The sequence below is a fragment of the Myzus persicae genome, unplaced genomic scaffold (assembly GCF_001856785.1).
Source record: "Myzus persicae strain clone G006 unplaced genomic scaffold, MPER_G0061.0, whole genome shotgun sequence".
NCBI classification, from domain to species: Eukaryota; Metazoa; Arthropoda; class Insecta; order Hemiptera; family Aphididae; genus Myzus; species Myzus persicae.
In genome coordinates this window covers 123,031-144,645 of record NW_019103405.1, presented here as the reverse complement: position 1 = coordinate 144,645, position 21,615 = coordinate 123,031, and the positions used below count along the sequence as shown (strand labels likewise).

General features: G+C 29.5%; 1 protein-coding gene across 3 annotated transcripts in view; it reads left to right on the top strand.

Moving 5' to 3' along the window:
• The window catches only part of LOC111034411, a 196,596-nt gene that overhangs the window by 128,597 nt on the left and 46,384 nt on the right, over positions 1-21,615 (top strand). For all 3 annotated transcript variants that reach the window (XM_022315633.1, XM_022315634.1, XM_022315635.1), the window contains one exon: positions 3,303-3,426. In XM_022315633.1, the coding sequence (XP_022171325.1) occupies positions 3,303-3,426 (124 nt within the window). The remainder of the gene's footprint in view (positions 1-3,302; positions 3,427-21,615) is intronic.

Sequence of the window (21,615 nt, the reverse complement as noted above, 5' to 3'; positions counted from 1 at the left end):
AATATCATTATTTTTCAATATTATTATTATTTTTTTTTTATTAAAAAATAATTGCACTCAAGCAATATTACTATTTATAATAATACAATATTTCTAACTTGAATTATTGTATGATAATATGAATGTAATACAAAATCAATTTGCTACTTACTTCATAATTTTCTATTTTTCTATAATGATCTCGAATAATTCTCTGTAGTTTTAAAATTTGCATTATTTCAACCCTATAATAGTAATAACCGTAAAAAATTGAACATTGAAAAATTCATAAACGTTAAGCCGAGGACGAAAATGCTCAATTAGCATTTGTTGTGAATAAACAGATATTGACCACCCAAATTCGGTCCCAAAATTAATTAAAAATGAAATAGGTAGTCATTCTAAAAGTAGCTGTTGAATAAATTAAATGTTATATAAAATAATATCTATTTACGTATGTAGGTACATTTTAATAAAATATTAGGCTCTAATGAAAATCACAAGAAAAATGAATAGTAAATAATTTGCATTTTATTTATCGGTGTATTTGTTCTTGTTAAATTCATATTAATTATCTATAGGTACAAGTTTACTATCATAAAAATATGAGAACAAAGTAAATTTAGCTATTATTCTTTTATTTTTAATCTCACATTTTACTTTTATGTCACTACAATTCGATCATTTGATAATAGAAGATAAAACGAAGATGATAAATATATTTATTTTTGAAAAAGCCATGAAATAATGTTTTTACAAAGACGAATTAACTAATATTGTAGTATTAAATATCAAATAACAATCATAGTAATTGTGTTTATATTTGATTAAATATTAATACAATAATTGTGAAATATATAAATCCGGTATTGATGGTCAATTTGTTTTGGTTGTTTTCTTTTCAACCCAGCTTAAGCTTTGACAAACAATCTTAACTTGTCAGGTCTGATCAATCGTTAGTTTACTTATGGTTTAAGATCAACTATGACATTAACAAATAAATCGAAATCATATTTTCTTTTCGTTACAAATTGAAAATGAAAATCGTTTAAAGAACAGAATAAAAACAATATGATATATATATTGTATTGTATTACCTAATAGTTTACCTAAAGTAACCAAATCCATTTGCAAAATAAATTAAATCAAATCTGATGCACATTTTCATGTAAAACAATGTAAAAAGTTGTGTCTTGAAATTTTTTTGAGATAAGATTATTATAAGTAAAAACCAACAACCGTATAACCCAACCTAATATCTCATTGTATACAAATTAAAATAATGAATTAATTCCACGCAATTGGTTCTACGAAAAATGTTAGAATAATCGACCCAAGTACCTACTAATAATGCTTAATATTTTTTAATAGACACGTTTAGTTTTAGAACAAATAAAAACTTTTTCTTTTGAAAAACTTTTTAAGAACTTGAGATTAAAATGTTAAATGGTAGTTTATCGTTTTCATGTAACGAATTCCATTGAATTTGAAGTTTGACGTAGCTTATATTTTAGGTAGGTACTGCGTCATACTGAAATATCTTACAATAATCAATCATTGAGAGTGGGTATCATAAAAAATTCATAATCTGTTTAATATTGTTTTTTGAGTGCAACGATGATTGTTCCAGTTGTTAATTTAATATAAATAGTACTCCTAGCCCACAACTATATCATTACTCAACTGGACTGCTTTTAATGCTGTAGCTCACATGGCGTTTTAAACACCTATATAGTACGTACGTGTAAGGTCAACATTGTAAATTTCATATTTAATATTAATTCATATAATAATGTTCATGTGCAGCATATTGTAATAAACGATAAAAAACATAGTACTATCCTAAGTTTATTTTTAAAAACCTCGTTTAAAAATCTCCTCTCTGCAAGAAACTAAAACAAATATAAAACCGTTTAATACAACATAATATAATATTGTTATTATTGATTTAAATGCTATGAAGCTCGAATAAACATTGCATGCAATATTGCAATGTCTCGTATTCTAATACAGTTTTAAATATTATAAACGTACGGGAGATTTTTATTTTCGATGTCGAAAAGCTATAGTATTATACTACTTATAACAGTTGTGTATATATTACGTTTTATTACTGTTTTTTCTCCTTAACTTATTCTATTTAATTGTTTTATATTCAGGTTCAAATGCTTTACTGACAAAACATCAGTGGAGGTTATATAATAAATTCTAGTCGTATGGCATTAACACATATGAAATAATTTCACACACGTCTTTGTAGTTATTATTAATAAACGGGTAATAAAAATGAACCTTATAAGTGGAGCACGATGCAATTAATAAAAAGGCCAGCTAAACGAAACTGATATAATTGAATTAATTTATTAACGCGATGTAAACGCTATCGGAATTCAACGTGGTAAGGTATATATATGTGTATTTTAAATGATACAAAATGAATATTGTGTATCCAATTTTTAATTACCGCTTACACAATTTAGTATTGTTACTTATCTTGATTAAATGGATGTTTCGTAATTTTATTTTTTTTTGGGTATATAGCCATTTTTCAGCTAAAAAAATGTATGTAAGTATATATTTTCTTCTACGGCGTTCGCTTGTATAAAATAAATAGCTCCAACTCTATCGAATCATTTCGAAAACACTATGCTGTGAAAGATGGTGTATTTTGACTCCGCACTTAAATTTAATGATCTCGTAACTATAAACACCTAATTTAATCTATTTAGGCACTTTAATAAAATTAACAAACGCATAGAAAAATCATGTATTATGTATACATTTTAAGTTAATGGTGGGTACTAATAATATTAGTTGTTCGTTAAAACAGGTTGACCCCCGGATTTTTTTTCGAGTCACTCAAATCTACATTTTTACTCGATAATATAGTTTCGCTGAAATCGATTTTCAGCGAAATCTCGTTTAAGGTCTCAAAAAAGTGTTGCCGCTTTCAGTAGGTATCACAAGTTTGCAAATACCATTTTTTTTTTATAAATATTATCGCCAATACTGTATAAATAAATAATAATAATAATAATGAATCAAAAAACGTAGTTGCATCTCTGAGTAAATCTGTGAAAACTTAAAACTAGTGTCATGGAGGTCAATTTGTTAAAGAAATTATTATTAGTAACTTTTCAAACATAAATAATTATTATGAACATAATATTATAACAATTATCACAAATATTATAATCATTGATCATTTGATCATCTCTGGGTAATAAACTAATAACATATCGTACATATCAAAGTACAATATTTGAATGACTGGTTAAAATTGTTTTGTAAAATAACGAATTAATAATATTAACTGTTTTCAGATTTTCGATCGTTGTCATGCAAATATATACGGTATACTAGTGACTGGGATTTGGACTTGGCCAAAGAAGACATCGGTGTTGATTCGGATGTTTACTTCACACAATCGTTTGTGGCCAAAATGAGGTATAATATTTGATAATTTTAAAAACATAATAATAGTTATTAAATAATGATATAATAATGATAAATAATCATATTTGCTTGATTACGCATTCCAGTCAAACGACACAATTGTTAGTGCATTTATATTTATTTTTAAAGAGCAATTCTTTTAAGGTTGTACATTTTCATTCTGAAAATGTTTTCAAGTTTTATTGTACCATGCAGCTGATAAGATTAATTTTAAGAAGTTTAGACGTAATTATCGCAATTTCTAGCATAAAATATTGACATTATACAGAAACTATTGTACTGCGGGTAGATCATAAATTAAAATTATCCAAATAAACTACATGTCGAGTTGATGGTAACTAATTTCTCACCGGGTAATGGGTCGCATCCAACAGCCACAAATCAACACTACGGCGGAGGGAGAGAGGAAACACAAATTTTATCACGTATCTAAACTTTCCCTCTTCCTTCTAGACCTTAGTGGATTTGGACCCAAGTTACAGTGTATCCTAAGCGTAGATACAATCGCCGAAGTTTCCCTATAAAGTGTGTCCATAGGAATTTCCTTGGTACTTTAAACATTAGGACTGTGGTTAACTTCCAGGGCTCCACTGAATTTCGTTATGAAGCTTTTCAACTATTGTAATTTTATTGAATACATTGACTTGAAATAAACAAAATACAATTTCCGGAATATTTTTACTGTGTAAATGCGACGAAATCGAGGTTTAAGACCTGACTTTGAAATCGACATGGAGTTAAACGCGTATATATATATAATATATTCTGGTTCTTTCTTGTTCTTTATTGAAACAACTCAAAACAATACTGATAAACTGAGAATATATAATACACCTATTACGGTTGTATAAGAACTTTTCTTACTGATTTTGGATTCAACTTCAATATCCTATAGGTAATTTTATGTTTCTATCAACACAACGCCATTGTTTTTAAAATGCAATAATTTTGATGGTCAGGTATATAGTTTTCGAAAAAAAAACATGAACAATAAAGTTACAAAAAATAGTAAATACCATACCTAAAATACCTGAATTACAGCAACTAAAATAAGAACATCAACAAAAATCGATTTTGTGAAAACTCGGAATTGCGTAAACATTTTGGTTTGCTGTTTTTTTTTCTTCATAATTTTCACGTAAATGAGGATTTTTTTAATAATATAAGGTTAGGTACTACCTTACCAATGATGACTACACAAAATACTATAACTATACAGCAGAATTTTCTCGATTTTTTTTTATCATTGAGAAGCTGTAGTGTTTTACTATGATCAGATATCGAATAGAAAATTAAAATAAAATAACCTTTATACATTTAAGATTTAAAATTGTGTAGTATACTCGTAGAATTAAATACATGTGTATGTATAGGAAATTAATTTTCGACGGAAATTCGAACAAAAAGTTAACTCTAATAGAGCCGTATTTCTATGGTCTATGTTTCCACTAGAGCTATTATTTTCATACTGTCATTTATTTATTGTTTTTCGCTATAATATATAATTACGGCCACAAGGATTTTGTGTTACCAGCATATTATACTGTCAAAATGAAAGAACAAAACGAAACGAAGTTATTTATACAATGGTTGTAAATTTGTAATCCATTATTTGTAATAAATAATCATTTTCGGTTATAATTATATTACGACACACGGTTGTCTCTACTTTAATGTAATGATTATTCATGGTTACACTATTACATAACTGAAATCCAAATAATATAAACCATAAATTTATAGTTTTAGATATTGCTTGGAGTGATAAATTTATTGGTTTTAGGACGATGTGTGGTTTTTTTTATTAGGTATTTTTATTTTTTGTACTGGGGTCTGAGAACAATTTTCATAGTATTCAAATTTACACAAAAAATAACCGTTTCAGTAATTATATTGTAATTCAAAAATATTTTCAATATATTAGTAGGACCCACCGTATTACTAATAAAAAACATAAAATACCTATAGAAATATACCATGTATAATGTCTACGCTGAAAATAATTTTCAATATACAATTAAGTATTTATACCTATAATTTAATTTAAATTGAAGACATCCATTACAGCAGCGGTTCCCCCAACCGTTTTCATCCCCCTTAAATTAGAGTTTAGGCATTTTTTTTTTTATAACTATGTTTACTTTTATTATTTTCATCATTTAAAAAATGTATTTTCAATCAATTTACAAAGTAATAATATTAAGTATGAGAAAAAAATATTGAATATAAAAAAAAAATATTAACATTAAGTATAAATAATATCTCGGTCTATCGGCTCTATCGTTATACCTAATATATAATTGTTATCGATGACCGATAATCTGGAAACTAGTTTGGTGATTTCAATTTTACTCATTGTAAAATAACATAATTATTTTTCTAATTCCATCATCACTATACCCCCCCCCCTCGGTTGGGTATCGTTGCATTATAGTGACTGAGTGATGTACAGAACAATAACTACTGCTCGAGTTTTCAAATATATATTTATTTTGTTTGATAGGTAACATTATATCAAAGATTGTTTTTGTCGCATTATCGGATTATAAGCCATTAAAATTAAATTTTAAACTTTAACTGCATATTTCGTATAATATATTAGTAAAATGTGTAATAAAACAATTAATTTGCAATACATTTTTCTATACAAATCAACTTATGGATTTCATAACCTGTTTTTATTATTGCATAGATACTCACATTATTATTGACATTTTAATTTCAAGCAAATAATTATTTATAAACTTTGCACATCATAATATTGTTGTTAGGTATTAGACAGTTATTATGTTTTATTACCACGGTAGGTGTACATAGTTAACGTGAATGTTTTTTTGGTATATTATACTTGCATCATGTTGAAACAGATGAAAATCAAAACGATGGAAACATATTTGAAAATAAAGTATTCAATTTAAGTACGAAATTTCGCGTGCAGTCTAGTTCTGGCGTAGTCTAGATATATAAGCTGCATAAGTATAGCTTCAGGCTACAATAGATTATTTGAAATAAATCGCGCACAGAGCAAAAGGCGCATTGTAAGCAGATTTTGATTAAACAAACGTAACTGTTCCTACCGTGTATCGGAACCCACCTTCCGAAGTATATTGGATGGATGTTGTCTTATATGTTTTACTCGCTGTCGAATCTATAGGAAATGTTTGCGGTGGTGGTGGTGGTGGCGGTGGCGGACGGTGGTGGTAGTGGTGGAGGTGGCGGTGGGATGGGAGTAGGAAATGGCGGCGGCGGTTTACCCGTCTCGTGACTTGAACGTAAGAAAATGCACATCTGTAATTGGAAAATAACTCGATTTTTGTTCTACGACCAACCGCATACAATAATTCTCGTGGCGAATCCAATTTGATAGTTCACTGGGCCAACAGTAAGGGGCAGCCGTATTTCCATCGTGATTTTTTTCCTCAGGAATTTTTATTCGAAATCATCATTATATTTATATTTTACCTCGTTTTTTCTTTAGATTTTTTTCCCATCTCTACACAGCCTCAGCCTTCCTGTCATTCTCCGTCACATCCCTTTAAGCATAAGGTGTTTCTCTGAACAAAGGAGGCAGTTGCTTAAAATGCCGGACGCGCCTCGAGGGAAACAATGGCCTTGTCGCGACGGACGTCGTTCTCCATTTGACGGGGTGTGTTTTCTTTGGAGTCTTGGAAAAATAAGTACGATTGAATAATAATGCGAGGGATAAAATAAATTTTAGTGAATTTCGGTGTTAAATATAATAATAATAATACTAATATAATAAATATGATAAATTTGATTTCATAATAGACTGCAACAGACAATGCATATTTACATATTTTAATATAATATGTACAGCAGCACATAATTAAAATATTATCGTCGTCTACCGTTTTTAAATTTATCTGACTCCTGCCAAAACGAGCTACTGTGATTTTGATTCATTACGTTATTTATTACATTCTCCTCCTTTCCGGGCATCCCGGAAGTATTATCTGTGTTTTCTGTGAGAAATCGTGCCAGTCGCTGCCTTTGTCATTGTTGCCTTCAGCTAAAAGACTTTCTCGTGTATTGTTAAACGGTATGTTAACTCGAGAAACCTGAAATTAATTTATGTCATTCAACTTTTTAGGTCATTTTTTTTTTCGAATCTAAAATTTGCATTCAATTAATTTAAATCAAACTAAAATAGAATATAATATGACGTCGTCGTCGTCGTCGTCGATATCGTGCTAGAAAATTGAATTTTACTTATTTAGACAGAAATATAAATGCAAATAATTTTTTTCATACATAATTGGTATTTTAAATCTGGGGTTCCCTCTAATTTTTTAAAGTTAAAGGTTTTCAATTTTTCCCAATATGATTGTATTTATACTATGCTTAATTTCGACTACATTAAATTATTATAAAAATGATATCATTACAACTGCAACAATAAATAACAAATTAGATAATAATTGCGAACCCCAACTTATTTGTATAATACTTGTAGTACACTTAACACTTATTTTCGTATGAATAAATTATTTTAACCAATCTAATCTAACCCTACCTTCGGTATTAACATTTTAAATTCAACGTGTAAATCTGTAAATTAGTTCTGTATTAAAATTTTAAATCCACCGTTTGCAGTATATAAATATATGAATGCAAATATCTCTTTATTGGGGGATCGGCGGTATTGTTAAGTCACCACAATTGGGAGATAAAGTTGCCGTTAATCACGCATTACATGGCCTGCGGTTTCAACGTAAATGTAGATAAGTTTTTGATCGTCATCTGGGGTCCCCTCGATGAATATTTATTCTCATACAATATTTACTGATTTCGATCGTTTACCGTGGCTGTAAAACAATAAACTCTCTATTCACCGCAGTGAATACAATCGAATGTCGACATCTGCACCTAATAAGTAGTTAATAATAATTTATTTCGATTTTTCGTTTGAACAAATTAATTATGCACCATTTCAGTGTGTGCGCGTCACACTTACGAAACTCGTCGAGATTATAATAATATATATGCGTCGTCAATTCGGCTTTTTGACGACGACACTTGGCTCGCCGGCTCGTCTCGGTTAATTACGATCGGTCGGAGATAAGCCGCCGGCGAAAACACCGCGGCGGAAATGGCCGCAAAAGGTGTTTTTGCTCATATATAATATAATATATGTACACATGTATTAACTTTTAAGGGGAGGGGAAGGAGGAGAGATTGATATTGAGATTTAATTCGGTACAACGCGTGTTTTGCAGCGGACACGATCGGGGCACCATGAGGGTGGGTGACGATGAGATGTAGCAGCAGCTAGGGGGGGGGGGTGTAATCGGATTGGTTTTGACGAGCATCGCACACGCCCGCACCCTACACAGTGTACAGGGATTACTTAGGGCGTATATACACATATATATATATATATATAATATATCCTCACAACACTCGACACGTTCAAACAAGCGACACACAATGTATCATTATATATACATATATATAAATTATTATTATTATTATTATTATTATTATGACTGGCGGCGCTTCTGTTATTATTATACATATTATATAACACCAAACACGTATCCGATCGCACGGTGGCCGTGTGTGTTTGTGTGGTATTACGTATAAATATATTTTGCGTACATATTGGTACATGTACACTCAAGCGTGGACGGATGGACGGACGATAACAATGTGTCAACAGTTCGCGTGGTTCGTCGAATAACATTAGACGCGGTCGCGGGGCATGCTGTGCACGAGGGCGGCTGCCTAAGGGGGGGGGGGTCGTGTATTCCAATATTATGTATACCTGCTTAGGATATAGTCACGATAATATTACACACGCGTGCACAAATATGTGTTTGAGATTCAGGGTAGGTGAGTGGGTGGCGTGAGCGTATATCGTCGTTTCCCCGAGTACAATACTAATTTGCGGCCGTTATGCCTGTATAGTATGCCGATCAAACATTCAAGAGTCCCCACCTGGCGTAATTGAGGCCACTTGTTTGTTGTCGTACACTTCACCCTCCGCCCCCCACCACCCAACTCGTGCAGGCGTAATCATCAGCCGACGGTGGTTTTGACCCGTAACCGCAGTGCCTCTGTTCCGACCACTTCCATCTAACCCCTTCCTCCACCCCCACGCTCACACACATTATCACTTCCAACAGTACAGGAGGTTAGTGTTGCCGAGGATCAGTGATCATTTCCAATTCAGTCAGACCATTATAGCGTTGTATCGTTTATATCGTCATTATAATGTATAACGTCTAGTAGGAGACAGTTTTTGGAATCCAAAAAAATCAATATTAATATCGAAACTTGTGTTTAACCACGTTTCGCTGTCAAATAATCCGCTCTATGTAGTCAGAATGTCACGTCATGTCATCTACTCGTATTTGAATGTCTAAGATTATGTTATTTATCTGGGATCCACGTTTCATCAAAACTTAACAATTTGTCGAATCCGTCTACCGAGTAAAAACAGTTTTTGAATTGTGTTTGTATCACCTACATCGTTGTTTGTATGAAGACAAACATCTTAGTTGGCTTTATTTAACCTTTTCAGACCCGAATTAAAAGAAAATACAAATCCATGTAATGCAAATTGTTATTAATAGACAATGGTTATGATTGGTATACCTAACTACTATGTTCACGCGGCGTCTTAGATAGGCAACAAGAGGTACAACGCAGTCGTGAATATCGAAATGTATTTTTGATGTAACATAATATTAATATTATACTTCATTAGATAACGGAAAAAGTCAGAAAACCGACAATTTATAAAATTCAGACTTGTAATTTAATAATAACATTCATTATTCCCATTTTCAAAACACGCAAAACCAATTAAAAAGTTATATAAAACATAACTGAACCTAGAATATAATTATTGTACTCTAACCATCATCTTATGGATATATTATATTATTGATAATTTGAAGAGTCTGAATAGATAATTAATTTTTCTTAAAGTTGTTTAAAAATATATATATAATAACGTCAACATCCTATTACTTCAAAATTTGGTGGTACAAATACAAGCATGATTTAGTTGATTATTTTATCGTTACCAATCTTCATATTTTTATATTACATACAAGGTGTCCCTCTATGATTTACTCATTGCTATAACTCCTGAGATAATAAATAATGTATCATAAAATTTCTTTTTATTATACTCACAGAAACAAGGACTACATATATTAAATTTTTTATTTAATTACATTTTTTTGATAAAAGAAGCTAAAATATTTATTTTTTCATTTTTTTATTTTTGAAATACTTGAAGATATCAATTTTGTAAAGTTTATTCTTCTGAAATTTTTATTTTGCAAGAATTGTCTAAGTAATAGATCAAACATTAATAGTATTTTATAGGTTTCTAAAACCACTTTTAGTAATAAAAAAGTAATTAATTAATTATACATTAATAATCTTAAAAACAAATCGTTCAAATGTTGAATTAGACACATTCAATTATTCCCAAAACAAATTTTCTTCATAATTCACAGTAAAAAGGTAGTTGGTTCTTACGTTAAGAAATATGATTTAAGAATGGCAGGCAATATATTCTTTAATGGTATAAAGTCCATAAAATAAATAATTGAAATCATGGTGCCTAAGTATACTTAAAATTTCCAAAGTTCATTATTGTAATAAATTCATAATATTAAAGAAAAGAAAAGTGGGTGAGAGAATATTTATTGAAGCACACTGTACATAATATTATTATTTGCCTTCCCGTTGTATTTACCATTCACATTTTTTTTCTATAAATATGAATTTTAATTTTTATAAATTAAATCTCATGTAAAAACAACAATAGATAGTTTCAGAAAAAATATTATTAATAATAATCAAAACAATTGAGGTTAATCGGTTTGAGACGCGTTTCCGGTCTCATACAATTTAATATTGCACAGCAACTAGACGTGGGATCAAACACTCGTTATTTCTTCTGTTTTCACGTGGATCAATTCTAAATGTCAACAATAGAAGTTGTGCTTCAGGCTATTTGTCGAGGGTTCAAACTACATAATATATATTAGTGGTGGCATAATAAAACGTATCTCGCCGTTGCCAAGAGGACGAGGCTGTGATAACATTATTACTAGGTATTTCTCGTTTATCAGAGGTGTATAAAATATAATCCCTGACCCCATCAAAAGCAAACCCGTTTTTAATTATAAAACACGTATAATGCACGTTTTCCGTTTTCGTGTAATTCCTATTGTGGGTGATGTTTGAATACTCCTCCACTTTCCGGCAGCAAATGTTGAACAACATTTACACACCGAGTCAAAATGTTTTGAGCAGAAGAATATAATAACGTGACGCAATACTCTAGCAACGTACAGTTGTTTATATAATACGAATATTTACCGCGGTCATTAAAACTCGACGCAATTTGTAGTTTTTCCTAGAATATTATACATTTATACAATTTAAGTATGGACCACTCGCAACGATCATCATAAGTCGAGGGTGCACATGTTGTAGTAGTAAATAAAAGTGAAATTGATTGCAGTATTGCACTAAAATATACGGAGAATTGCAGTAATAACAATGTTTCGTTTTAAATGTTTTCAATTTATAATTTTTTGTTACTAATTCATGAGAAATATTATTTTACAATTATTTTCATCTTTTTTCTTGAATAACTTTTGAAATCTACAAAAAAATGCATTTTTTATATGTTGTTGCTATTAACAACCTCAGACATAATTTCATATGAATTTTCGTTTGTTTTAAACGTTAATATTCAAACGTTCTTTGATTTGGAGCCAATAAGTAGAAACCATAGTATAACTACATGAAAAAAATTGAAAAATAGTTTAAATTGCAGCTTTATAAATGAGTTAATTCAACAAATTTTCAATGGAACTACTGATGAAAGACCAACAAATTGAATTTGAAATTTTTAGATTTTAATTCATACTAACGTAAAACGCATTTAAAACATGCTTAACAGTACATGGTAACAGTAGAAGAAATGTTGCAAATGCAACAACATCTTCGCGCCTTAAATTCATCACCTATAATATTTGATCTCAAAGCAACTTTTAGGTGTCACAAACTGACAAGGTAGAAGCTCGTATGATCGACGCGATTGGCATACGAATAATACGACGATTGACAGTCGGCACGTCGTCTTCTTTTTATTGAAATAATATGTTTTACGGTCTTAAAAGTATAAAATTTAACGTTGAAGATAACAAACGAAAATCTCAGCCATTGTCGTCGCGTGTATTTTATATTATTATTTTCTTTTACGATAAATTTGCGAAATGGTAAAACTGGCAATCGAATAAAATCAACAATGAAATAGGTAAAGCATACGTAAACGCGCGGCATACGGATACTCCGAATTCTAGAACTTATTGCGCACTGCAATGGAAACGAACTCGGATAAAATCGGTTCACGCTCAATTACGTGATTTGACCAACAACAAAATGTCGTTATACCGACTACACAGTTACAAAATTGATACTAAATTCTCTTTTACTCCTACGGCTTTATATTATTAATATTGTGCTCGAATCGAACAATCTATTAGTACACTGGCTCACAACAATGCGTGTGTTTGCGTCTTATTTTTATTTTATTTTTTCGTAGAAACTACACAACAGATTTTTAAGGTACAACGAAAATCCCGCGGGTGAGGGATTAAACTATCAATCGTGGTAATATGATCATCTAAACGTTTGGAAAATATATGATCTCGACGATTTGTTTTGTTTGTAATAATTAAAAACTCTTGTATATCGTAAAAAATAACTAAAATAATGAAATAATGAAACAATTCTGATCGTTAAAATATATTATATTATTGTATATTAATGGATATTTTAATGTGAAAAATAAAATTTATAATATTTATCGATACGATTTGTTCTATAATATTTCAAGTTGAAATATGTATGTAATAGATATGTTATGACGCGTATAGTTTAATATTAGATGATACGAAATTGAGTAGAAACATAAATAATTATTTCGAGATTTTACATGTTCTTTTACACATCTAATGAAATAAAATATGAGTGTGAAAATGATGATGTTTTTCTATCTTTAGTTAATATTATATAGATATATTTTATAAATTCTAATTAATATTATAATTGTATGTTTCTTTTATAAGAATTTGATTTCGAAAAATGCGTCAACTCATCCGAAAATCTCCAAAAATATTATCCACTCACTTTGGTGAATTCAATTTAAAATCACTTTTCATTCCAATAAAAAGATCCGACTGTAATATTTTATTCATTTTAAAAATAATAATATACTTTTTATTCCGATTTACGATTTTTTTCACTATTCGATTGTGTTAGCTACTTTCATTTTATTTATACTAAAGTGTTTGATTTATGAAAATAATTTGATGTTCTATAATAATATAATGCAAATTTGCATTATCCTGAGAATTATTATTATTGTTTTGGTTGAATGGAATAACTCACTAATCAATTAAGTACAAACAAAATAATCTTTTTTACTGTTTGCAAGAGAAATAATACTAAAAGTTTGACTAAAGCGAAGAAATCTAAGTTATTTCACACATTATAAAGTGCACTTTTAGTTCGAGCAAATTCATGATTTTTATTTTTATAATACTAATGTGACGTTGACTATAAATTTCCTTATAATATACTAGCTGAATTACCCGTATGTAGTTTTGTTTTTTTTCATATTTATAATATAACTTCTCGGAACAATTCTTATCTACACGACGGACAAAAAGGATAAGTTGAAGGTAGCTAGAAAACCACGGACCGCCGCGCCGTGCCACACAATGGTATTGGCGATGAATAATTATAATTGTTAATTACACCATTAAAACACAACATTTTTGAAAATTCTTTCTCGTTGCATGGTAAAAATATGAGAAAAATCTCTATTCCAAATTTCAAGTTCGTACGTTGCATAGTTTTTGAGAAACAGCGATGAGTGACTAAGTGGTATTTGGATTTCATATGTTTAGATTATATGATCACATATTTTTTTTAATATTGTCGATGTGTAAAAGTATAGATTATATTTAACCGTAATGATACACTGTTTCATATATATTGTATACTTTAAACAATTTTTTTATTTCAATTATTTAGCTTAACGAACGTAATATTAACCTAACCTATGTAATGACACACGTTAGAAAATTATTGATTTATCATATGACAAACACTAAAAACTATATTATTGTACGTATAGACGAATGATATTGAAATATTTCAAATCCTTTTTTGATGAAAACTTTTAAATACAAATCGGAAAGCTATGATCATAAAAAAATATAAATAGCCAATAAAAAGCAATGCAAAAACAATTGGATAACGAATAGATATTAGTCATCGTTTTTCCATTAAATTCCATAACAGTGTATATGAACGTACCTACATGCATCATGAATAGTCATCAACTAAAATTGTTATTCAATAAGTACTACTAAAGTGGTTTTTCGGATATATTTTTGGTAAAAAAAAATTTAAAAAAGATACCACTTAACTGTTCGATAGAAAAACTCGTTTCTTACCATCAACTTCTTTCTACTGTTTTTTTAGTTTGGCTATTTTGTAATAATAAAATATAATATAATATATAATATTATAATGATATGCACTGCAGGGTTGGCACAAATATTTATAATTCAAGAAAATAGTAAGTGCATTGATCTAAGAATATTAAAAGTAATAATGTATATTTGACATTAATATGTCTGCATAGTACCAATACAATTTTGTAGGTTAATACATCACTATAGATTCAGAGTGACTTCAGATTCTGATGGTACTTTTTATAGCTTCAGTCTTCAACATTAAGACAAGTGTGGTTTCTGGTAGAAAATTGGATTTAGTCGGTACTTTAGAAGGTCAAAAGTAAAATTTACCAGTAGATATTTTCAAAAAAATCGGTAAAAACAAAAAAATAAAAATATTTTAAGGCCACACTAGTTTTTGACAATATCGATTATCTTAATGTAATTCTAAACAAAATAACCGATTATACTTATAACTAATATTTATATTATTTTCTAAAGAAATTATATTATTGCTTTTAAAATTTGTCTGTTATTTCTGAGCTATTTTTGGACATATATGTAATTTTTGGCTTTTTTTTTACTTTTTTTTCGATTTTTTATAATTTGTTTTCCGACACTCTAAAAATATCAAACATATTTTATAGCTATTCAGATATAATTTTTACTTTGTTGATTTCCAATCAAACCACTATTATTATTGGCATAAAAAAAAAAACAGAATTTTTAAAACAAGAGTTTGTGGCAAATAGAAAAATAATAAAAATGTAACTCAGTTATAGTGAGTAAGTAGGTGATTGGGTTAGCTTTAATTGAAGTTATTAATGAGATTGATTCAATGTCAAGCGCATGTGGTTTAATGATTTTAATGGTTTTAATTTTTTTTTTCTCTTATGATAGCTACAGAGTCGGATAATAGCTCATTAAAAAGGCTCATCAAGTGAATATTACATTTAAAATTTAAAGTTTGAAATAAATGAATTAACTTTGGAACTATTAAACAATAACATGCATTCAAAACTTACTATATACATCAGAGAGATTTTCACAGTTTTTTTTTATTTTACTACTTTTAACATGGCTAGTTTGTATCGATATGTATATCTACCTACAAATGCTACAATCTATACATTGTAAATTAGTTATTTATAATTTAGAAGTTTATAACTACCTATAATTAAACATTTCCAAACAGTGTATATAATGATTACAATTTTAATTTGATACACATCAAATGTTTATCTATAATTAAAAAGTTTTTTTCTTTTGAACATTTAACTCTGTTAAAAATGTGTGATGATTAAAAAAATTGAGGAATAATATAACTATACTTTCCTTAATTTATAAGCAAAATAATAAAAGTTGTTATTTTTAAAAATATATCACACTAGTAATATTACGTCTAAAAAACATTTGCTTTTGTACTATGATTACTATGTCATAAAAACTAAGGTATTTTTTTGTTCCAGTAACATGATATTTATGATGATAATATATAAATGTATGAACTTAATGTTTTATTTTTATGACTGTATTGCTTATTTTTTTTACTTTAGAAACAATACTTAGGTTTGTGTTCTAATGAAATGTATTGGTACTTGGTTTTACAATGATGTTTTCGTTTTAGTTAAGTAATTGATAACTTTCCGGGTTGTAAAGAAGTACTCCGAAATTCTTAACAATATTATTCCAACAAATGTTTCATATTCCTACAACCACTTAATAATAGAATAATAGTTGACGGCTTAATAAAACAATGAATGATATCTTTAGACAGTAAGCCAAACATATCGTTAAACAATAAATGTTAGTCTAATATCTACGATGCCGTACGGTTACCACGGAAACAAAAGCTGAGTAGGTTTTTAAGAAATTTTATTATAGTTTTTCATTTCTATTCGTGGTATAAAAGTGTACAGGTATAATATGTATTAGTGTTTAGTATTAAAGATTTAAGAATTATATTTCAGATGACATTTTAGATTAAATATATATATATACCATCGTTGTATACGAAATAAAATAGTTTCAACAGGTCTTCAAATAGTGATATAAACTTTAAATTGTCGATGATGTTAAATATAGTTACTCGTTTGCTTTTTTTGTAACAACATAGGCATAACTTTTAGGCAGTGAGTAGCTTAAGTAATTTTTTTTACTGAAAAGATTGAACAATATTGCCTATGTCGGACAAAATCGTGGAGGCTATGCATCCTATACCTTCGACCTCCCAGCTCACTTTAAACATTTTTTTGAAATCAAGACATTCATATTGCATTTTGATGATACATTGTAGACTTTCCCTGTGTATTGTGATGGGTTTATTGTCGTTACATCTTCTATGGAATAAATGACAACCCTAAATAAGTTACGATGTGGTGATAATGCTCGCTAGAATTACAAAGAAAATAAGCACTCATTGCTGATATCATGAATTTAGATAGTTTTATATCAATCAATCAAATGCATTTTTTACTATAAATATTTATTGTAGGTAGGTAACAATATGTCTGTTGTATTGATAAATTGCCAATAAAAAATTCTTAAAAACTTTGAAAATGGTTTATAATAATATAAATTATATTTTTAATTAATATTATTTATTATAAACGTAGCTGAGAACGTCCCTCCTCCCCTCATAGCTACAATACCTTAGCTGAGATAGCGGCAATAGTAGTTAACTAGTATGACATGAGTATGAAATAAAAGTAGTTACCAAGTTTGTTTATGTGAAATGGTCCCACGAGTCCCGAAATAGAAAGAAATATGGTAAAGCCCGAACTAAAACAACATTAAAAGTTAATAAAGTATAGGTCAATAAAGTAAATAAATAAACACCAATACAAAACTAATTAAATACAAAAACAAATTATATTTGATAAATGCACGTACATTTTCAGTTATATCAATTGATGTACATCCGAGTAAAACCTGTATTTTTAAAATAAGGAAGGTTGTTTGAAAAAAGAAAGTAGTATAGCGATCCACCCTAATTCAGAAGTTTTGATATACTGTTCATAGTTATTCGCCAAGTAAGCACCACTTTTTTTCTTCAATAATTCAGTTATTTGAAATCGTAATTTTGAAATTTTTAATTGTACTTTTAGAACACATTACCATCTTCAAATCTAGGACATTTTTATCCTACTAAAAGAGAGTCTTGTGAAAATACAAGGTTCTGTTTTTAAAATGATAATACCCTCTTCTCTCCTCTAACCTAATGTTCATTATTTAAAAATTGTAGAAATTAATTTTATTCGACGTTTATAATTATACATTTTAATGTCTGAGAAACTACTATTTCAAATTTCAAGTTAGGTACATCAAAAACTTCAAAAAAGTGATCTACTAAATAATTTAAAACAAGAGCAGGGGGATGTTCTTGTTTGAAAAACAAAAGTTTGTATTCCCACACGACATTCCCTTCGTATAAAGCACAACAAATCTTAAGCATTGGAAAATATGACTTTAAATGATATTATTTCGGAAGTCAGAATTCGAAAAATTCGTTTAAGGAAAAAATAGGCTCGAAGAAATAACTTTATATTCATAACATAATCACGAATTAGATATGAGTATTCTCTGCTGCTCGAGTGCAATTATGAAATTATAGATATATCATCATATTCGCATAGAGTCACGGTAGATGGAACTTTCAACCCCATGGAGAAATTTAACCGAAATAGAGGTTAAGTAAAATCCGGCAGGAACAATAGTATTTGGACGGAATATAATAATATAATGTGTTTGGGCGTGTGTGTGTGTGTGTGTGTGTGTGTTTTCGTATGTGTGTGTGTGTGTGTGGGTGTGTGGGTGTGTGGTCTTCTTTGCTAAGCATGTCAAAGGTATACCTAGATATTATACACGTTCACCTCTCATTTGTTTTGCAGTAGCAAATCCGCGAAATCGTATAAGAACTACTTAAAATTCCGAGCACTCAACAGGAAAAACTTTCTTTCCGTATTAGTGGGTAGTTAGTAATATTTACCAATGTTTTAAGATAAAAAAATACAGGATTAGAGCACCGCAAACTCTGGAAAACAATACGAACTTGTTCGAGATACAACTTAAAAAATTTTAAAAAAAAATTCAAGTTTGAAATATTTCATACTCATAAAGTCTTAACCCTAAAACAATCCAATCGTTTTAATAGGTATGTACATAATATTATGAAACGAAATATGTGATTTTCATTTACCCGTGATTGTTTTCATTTATATTGTACCTATTATATAACATTACAAGTAGGAATCCGAAACAATTAAACGGACTATAGAAGGCATTTTCATTATTGTTTCGCAAAGAATTTTATAATTTCGCAAAATACAACGCAGTATATAACAATATTATAATGTTTTTGTTCCACACATGTGTGCACTTGCGTTATTTTTCGCTTTCAGAACGTTTATGGTTCCTAAAACTATTATTACTTTCAACGAACCCGGAATGTATATAATATATCAGTCGAACTACCACTACACAGTACACACACGTATTACAACATTGCTACCACAAAAGTGTATGTTTAACCTCTATGTAATAATATGCACTTTGCATCACACAATATTGAATAAATAGTACTTGTAAAATTAAAAAATGTGCTAGTGGACACAATTTTTTCTAACATATGTCTTCGGGCCACCGGGTACAACTTTTATCTTTCCAACCGATTTTCGTAACGCTTTGTGTATTGTCATAGAAACGCAAATCATCAAAAAATTAACTAAATTAAAATGTATAGTATGCTACTAGATATTATTTCACTGCACTATACACAAAAACTATGATGATTCCTCAATTTTCCTTGCAGAAGAAATATATACAGTGCAGGCTTGGTACTTATAATATATTATAGAAACGACTAAACACACCAACCACCAACACTTATACATCAATTCACGATAATATAATGTGTTGTACAGGGAAATTCAGATTTATAGCCAACTTAGGTCGGATGAATCATTTTAAAGCACCCTGTATTTATGGGTGTTATGCCTTAATGGGGACTGTCTTAAATTGGCTCCACTCTTACATTTCCAACTGTTGATTACTAAGGTAAATCATTTTTTGGCTTACATACTGTCTATTCGATCAAGTGAACAATTGAAGGCTGACATGTTTTTCCGTTAACAACTTTTTAATTTAAACTTGAAAGATGTGTGTGTGTGTGTGTGTGTGTTTGGTTCTTAGTAATCAATATTTTAGTCTATATTTGCTAAAAACTTAAGACTATTTTATTTCATTCTGAGGCTAACTGCTTCAATTTACAAAACTAACTGAATAGTATGAGTGTTTGGGGGCTTCATCGTTATCTCAAATTTAATTTTGATAAATGCTATTCAATTCCATATTTATTGTAGGTAAAAATAACCAAATTATTTTTAAAGGTTCTCGTATTATTATTCTCGCCCTTAACGCTAGGAGTAATATTTATATTTAAAGCCTTAGAAGTTCGTGTTTACTTTATTTTTCGGATCATATCCAATCAACAATTTGTAAAAACGTCATGAACCCTAGGTTTCATTATAAGAAATAGGCTAGACTTTACCCGTAGAGGCGTGTTTTACATGGTATTATAGTTGCAGGTGTGTACTTGATTACAGTTCAGTCATCCGTTTAAAGTTGTTTTTAGTAAAAACTTGAGTGTGCAAAATAAATCTTTACTCTGCTTAAACTATGCACATATCCCTTGAGTTCTAAGCAACTTGACCTTGATATTTTAATTTTGAATTTTGAATTTTCATGGTTCAATCGATGATAGCCATTTTTTGAGTCAACTAAATTTGGTGGATCCTAACTTCAACCATGAGAACCTTCCAAAATTTAACTTTTAAAGCATAGAAATCTTATTAACAGTTACTTAACATTCATACATTGATATGGGTTGTTGGCTTCTTATAATATCACACACACTGTGGATTTGTCTTGTGCCAAAAATTCGTGATAGCATTCTAGTTTATTAAGTTTATTATACTATTTTAATTTTACACCATCGTATATCAAGTGTATATTTATATTTTAAGTAAGAAAATTATTTTATTTCACCCATTATACCTGCTATAACACTTCTATTGATTGTATATATAGATTATATTATCTATGATATTTGTTTTTGTATTTGTATTTTGCTGTACTTTATGCCTCCTCCGGGCGCTTATTAAATAAATATTATTATTATGATAGTATGTTAGTAGGTATATTGATGCGTAAAAACAAAATCGTTTTATAGGTAAGTATACAACAAATACGCAAACCACCAAATGGAGGGTGTATCAGATGATAAAAACGTAGGGTAAGCGCCGCAAACGTCACATCGATACCGTTTTAATATGTATATAATTTTTTTTTTAAGCGAAAATGTAGCAGGACATGTATCCTCGTCCTTGGAAATGTGCTAGATAACAGAGAAATATCGTCTCGAACGTGCCCTCGGGATCGCTCAATATTTATTTGTCGCCCGAGATATTTGCCGCAGTCGTAGGTACGCCACACCTAACGCGTATTGTTTACAATACTTAAAAACACACACACACACACACACACACACACACACACACACACACACACACACACACACACACACACACACACACACACAGACTCCAATCGTCGCCGGTGGAGTTCTTATAGCCACGTACGAAATACTCGTCCACCACTC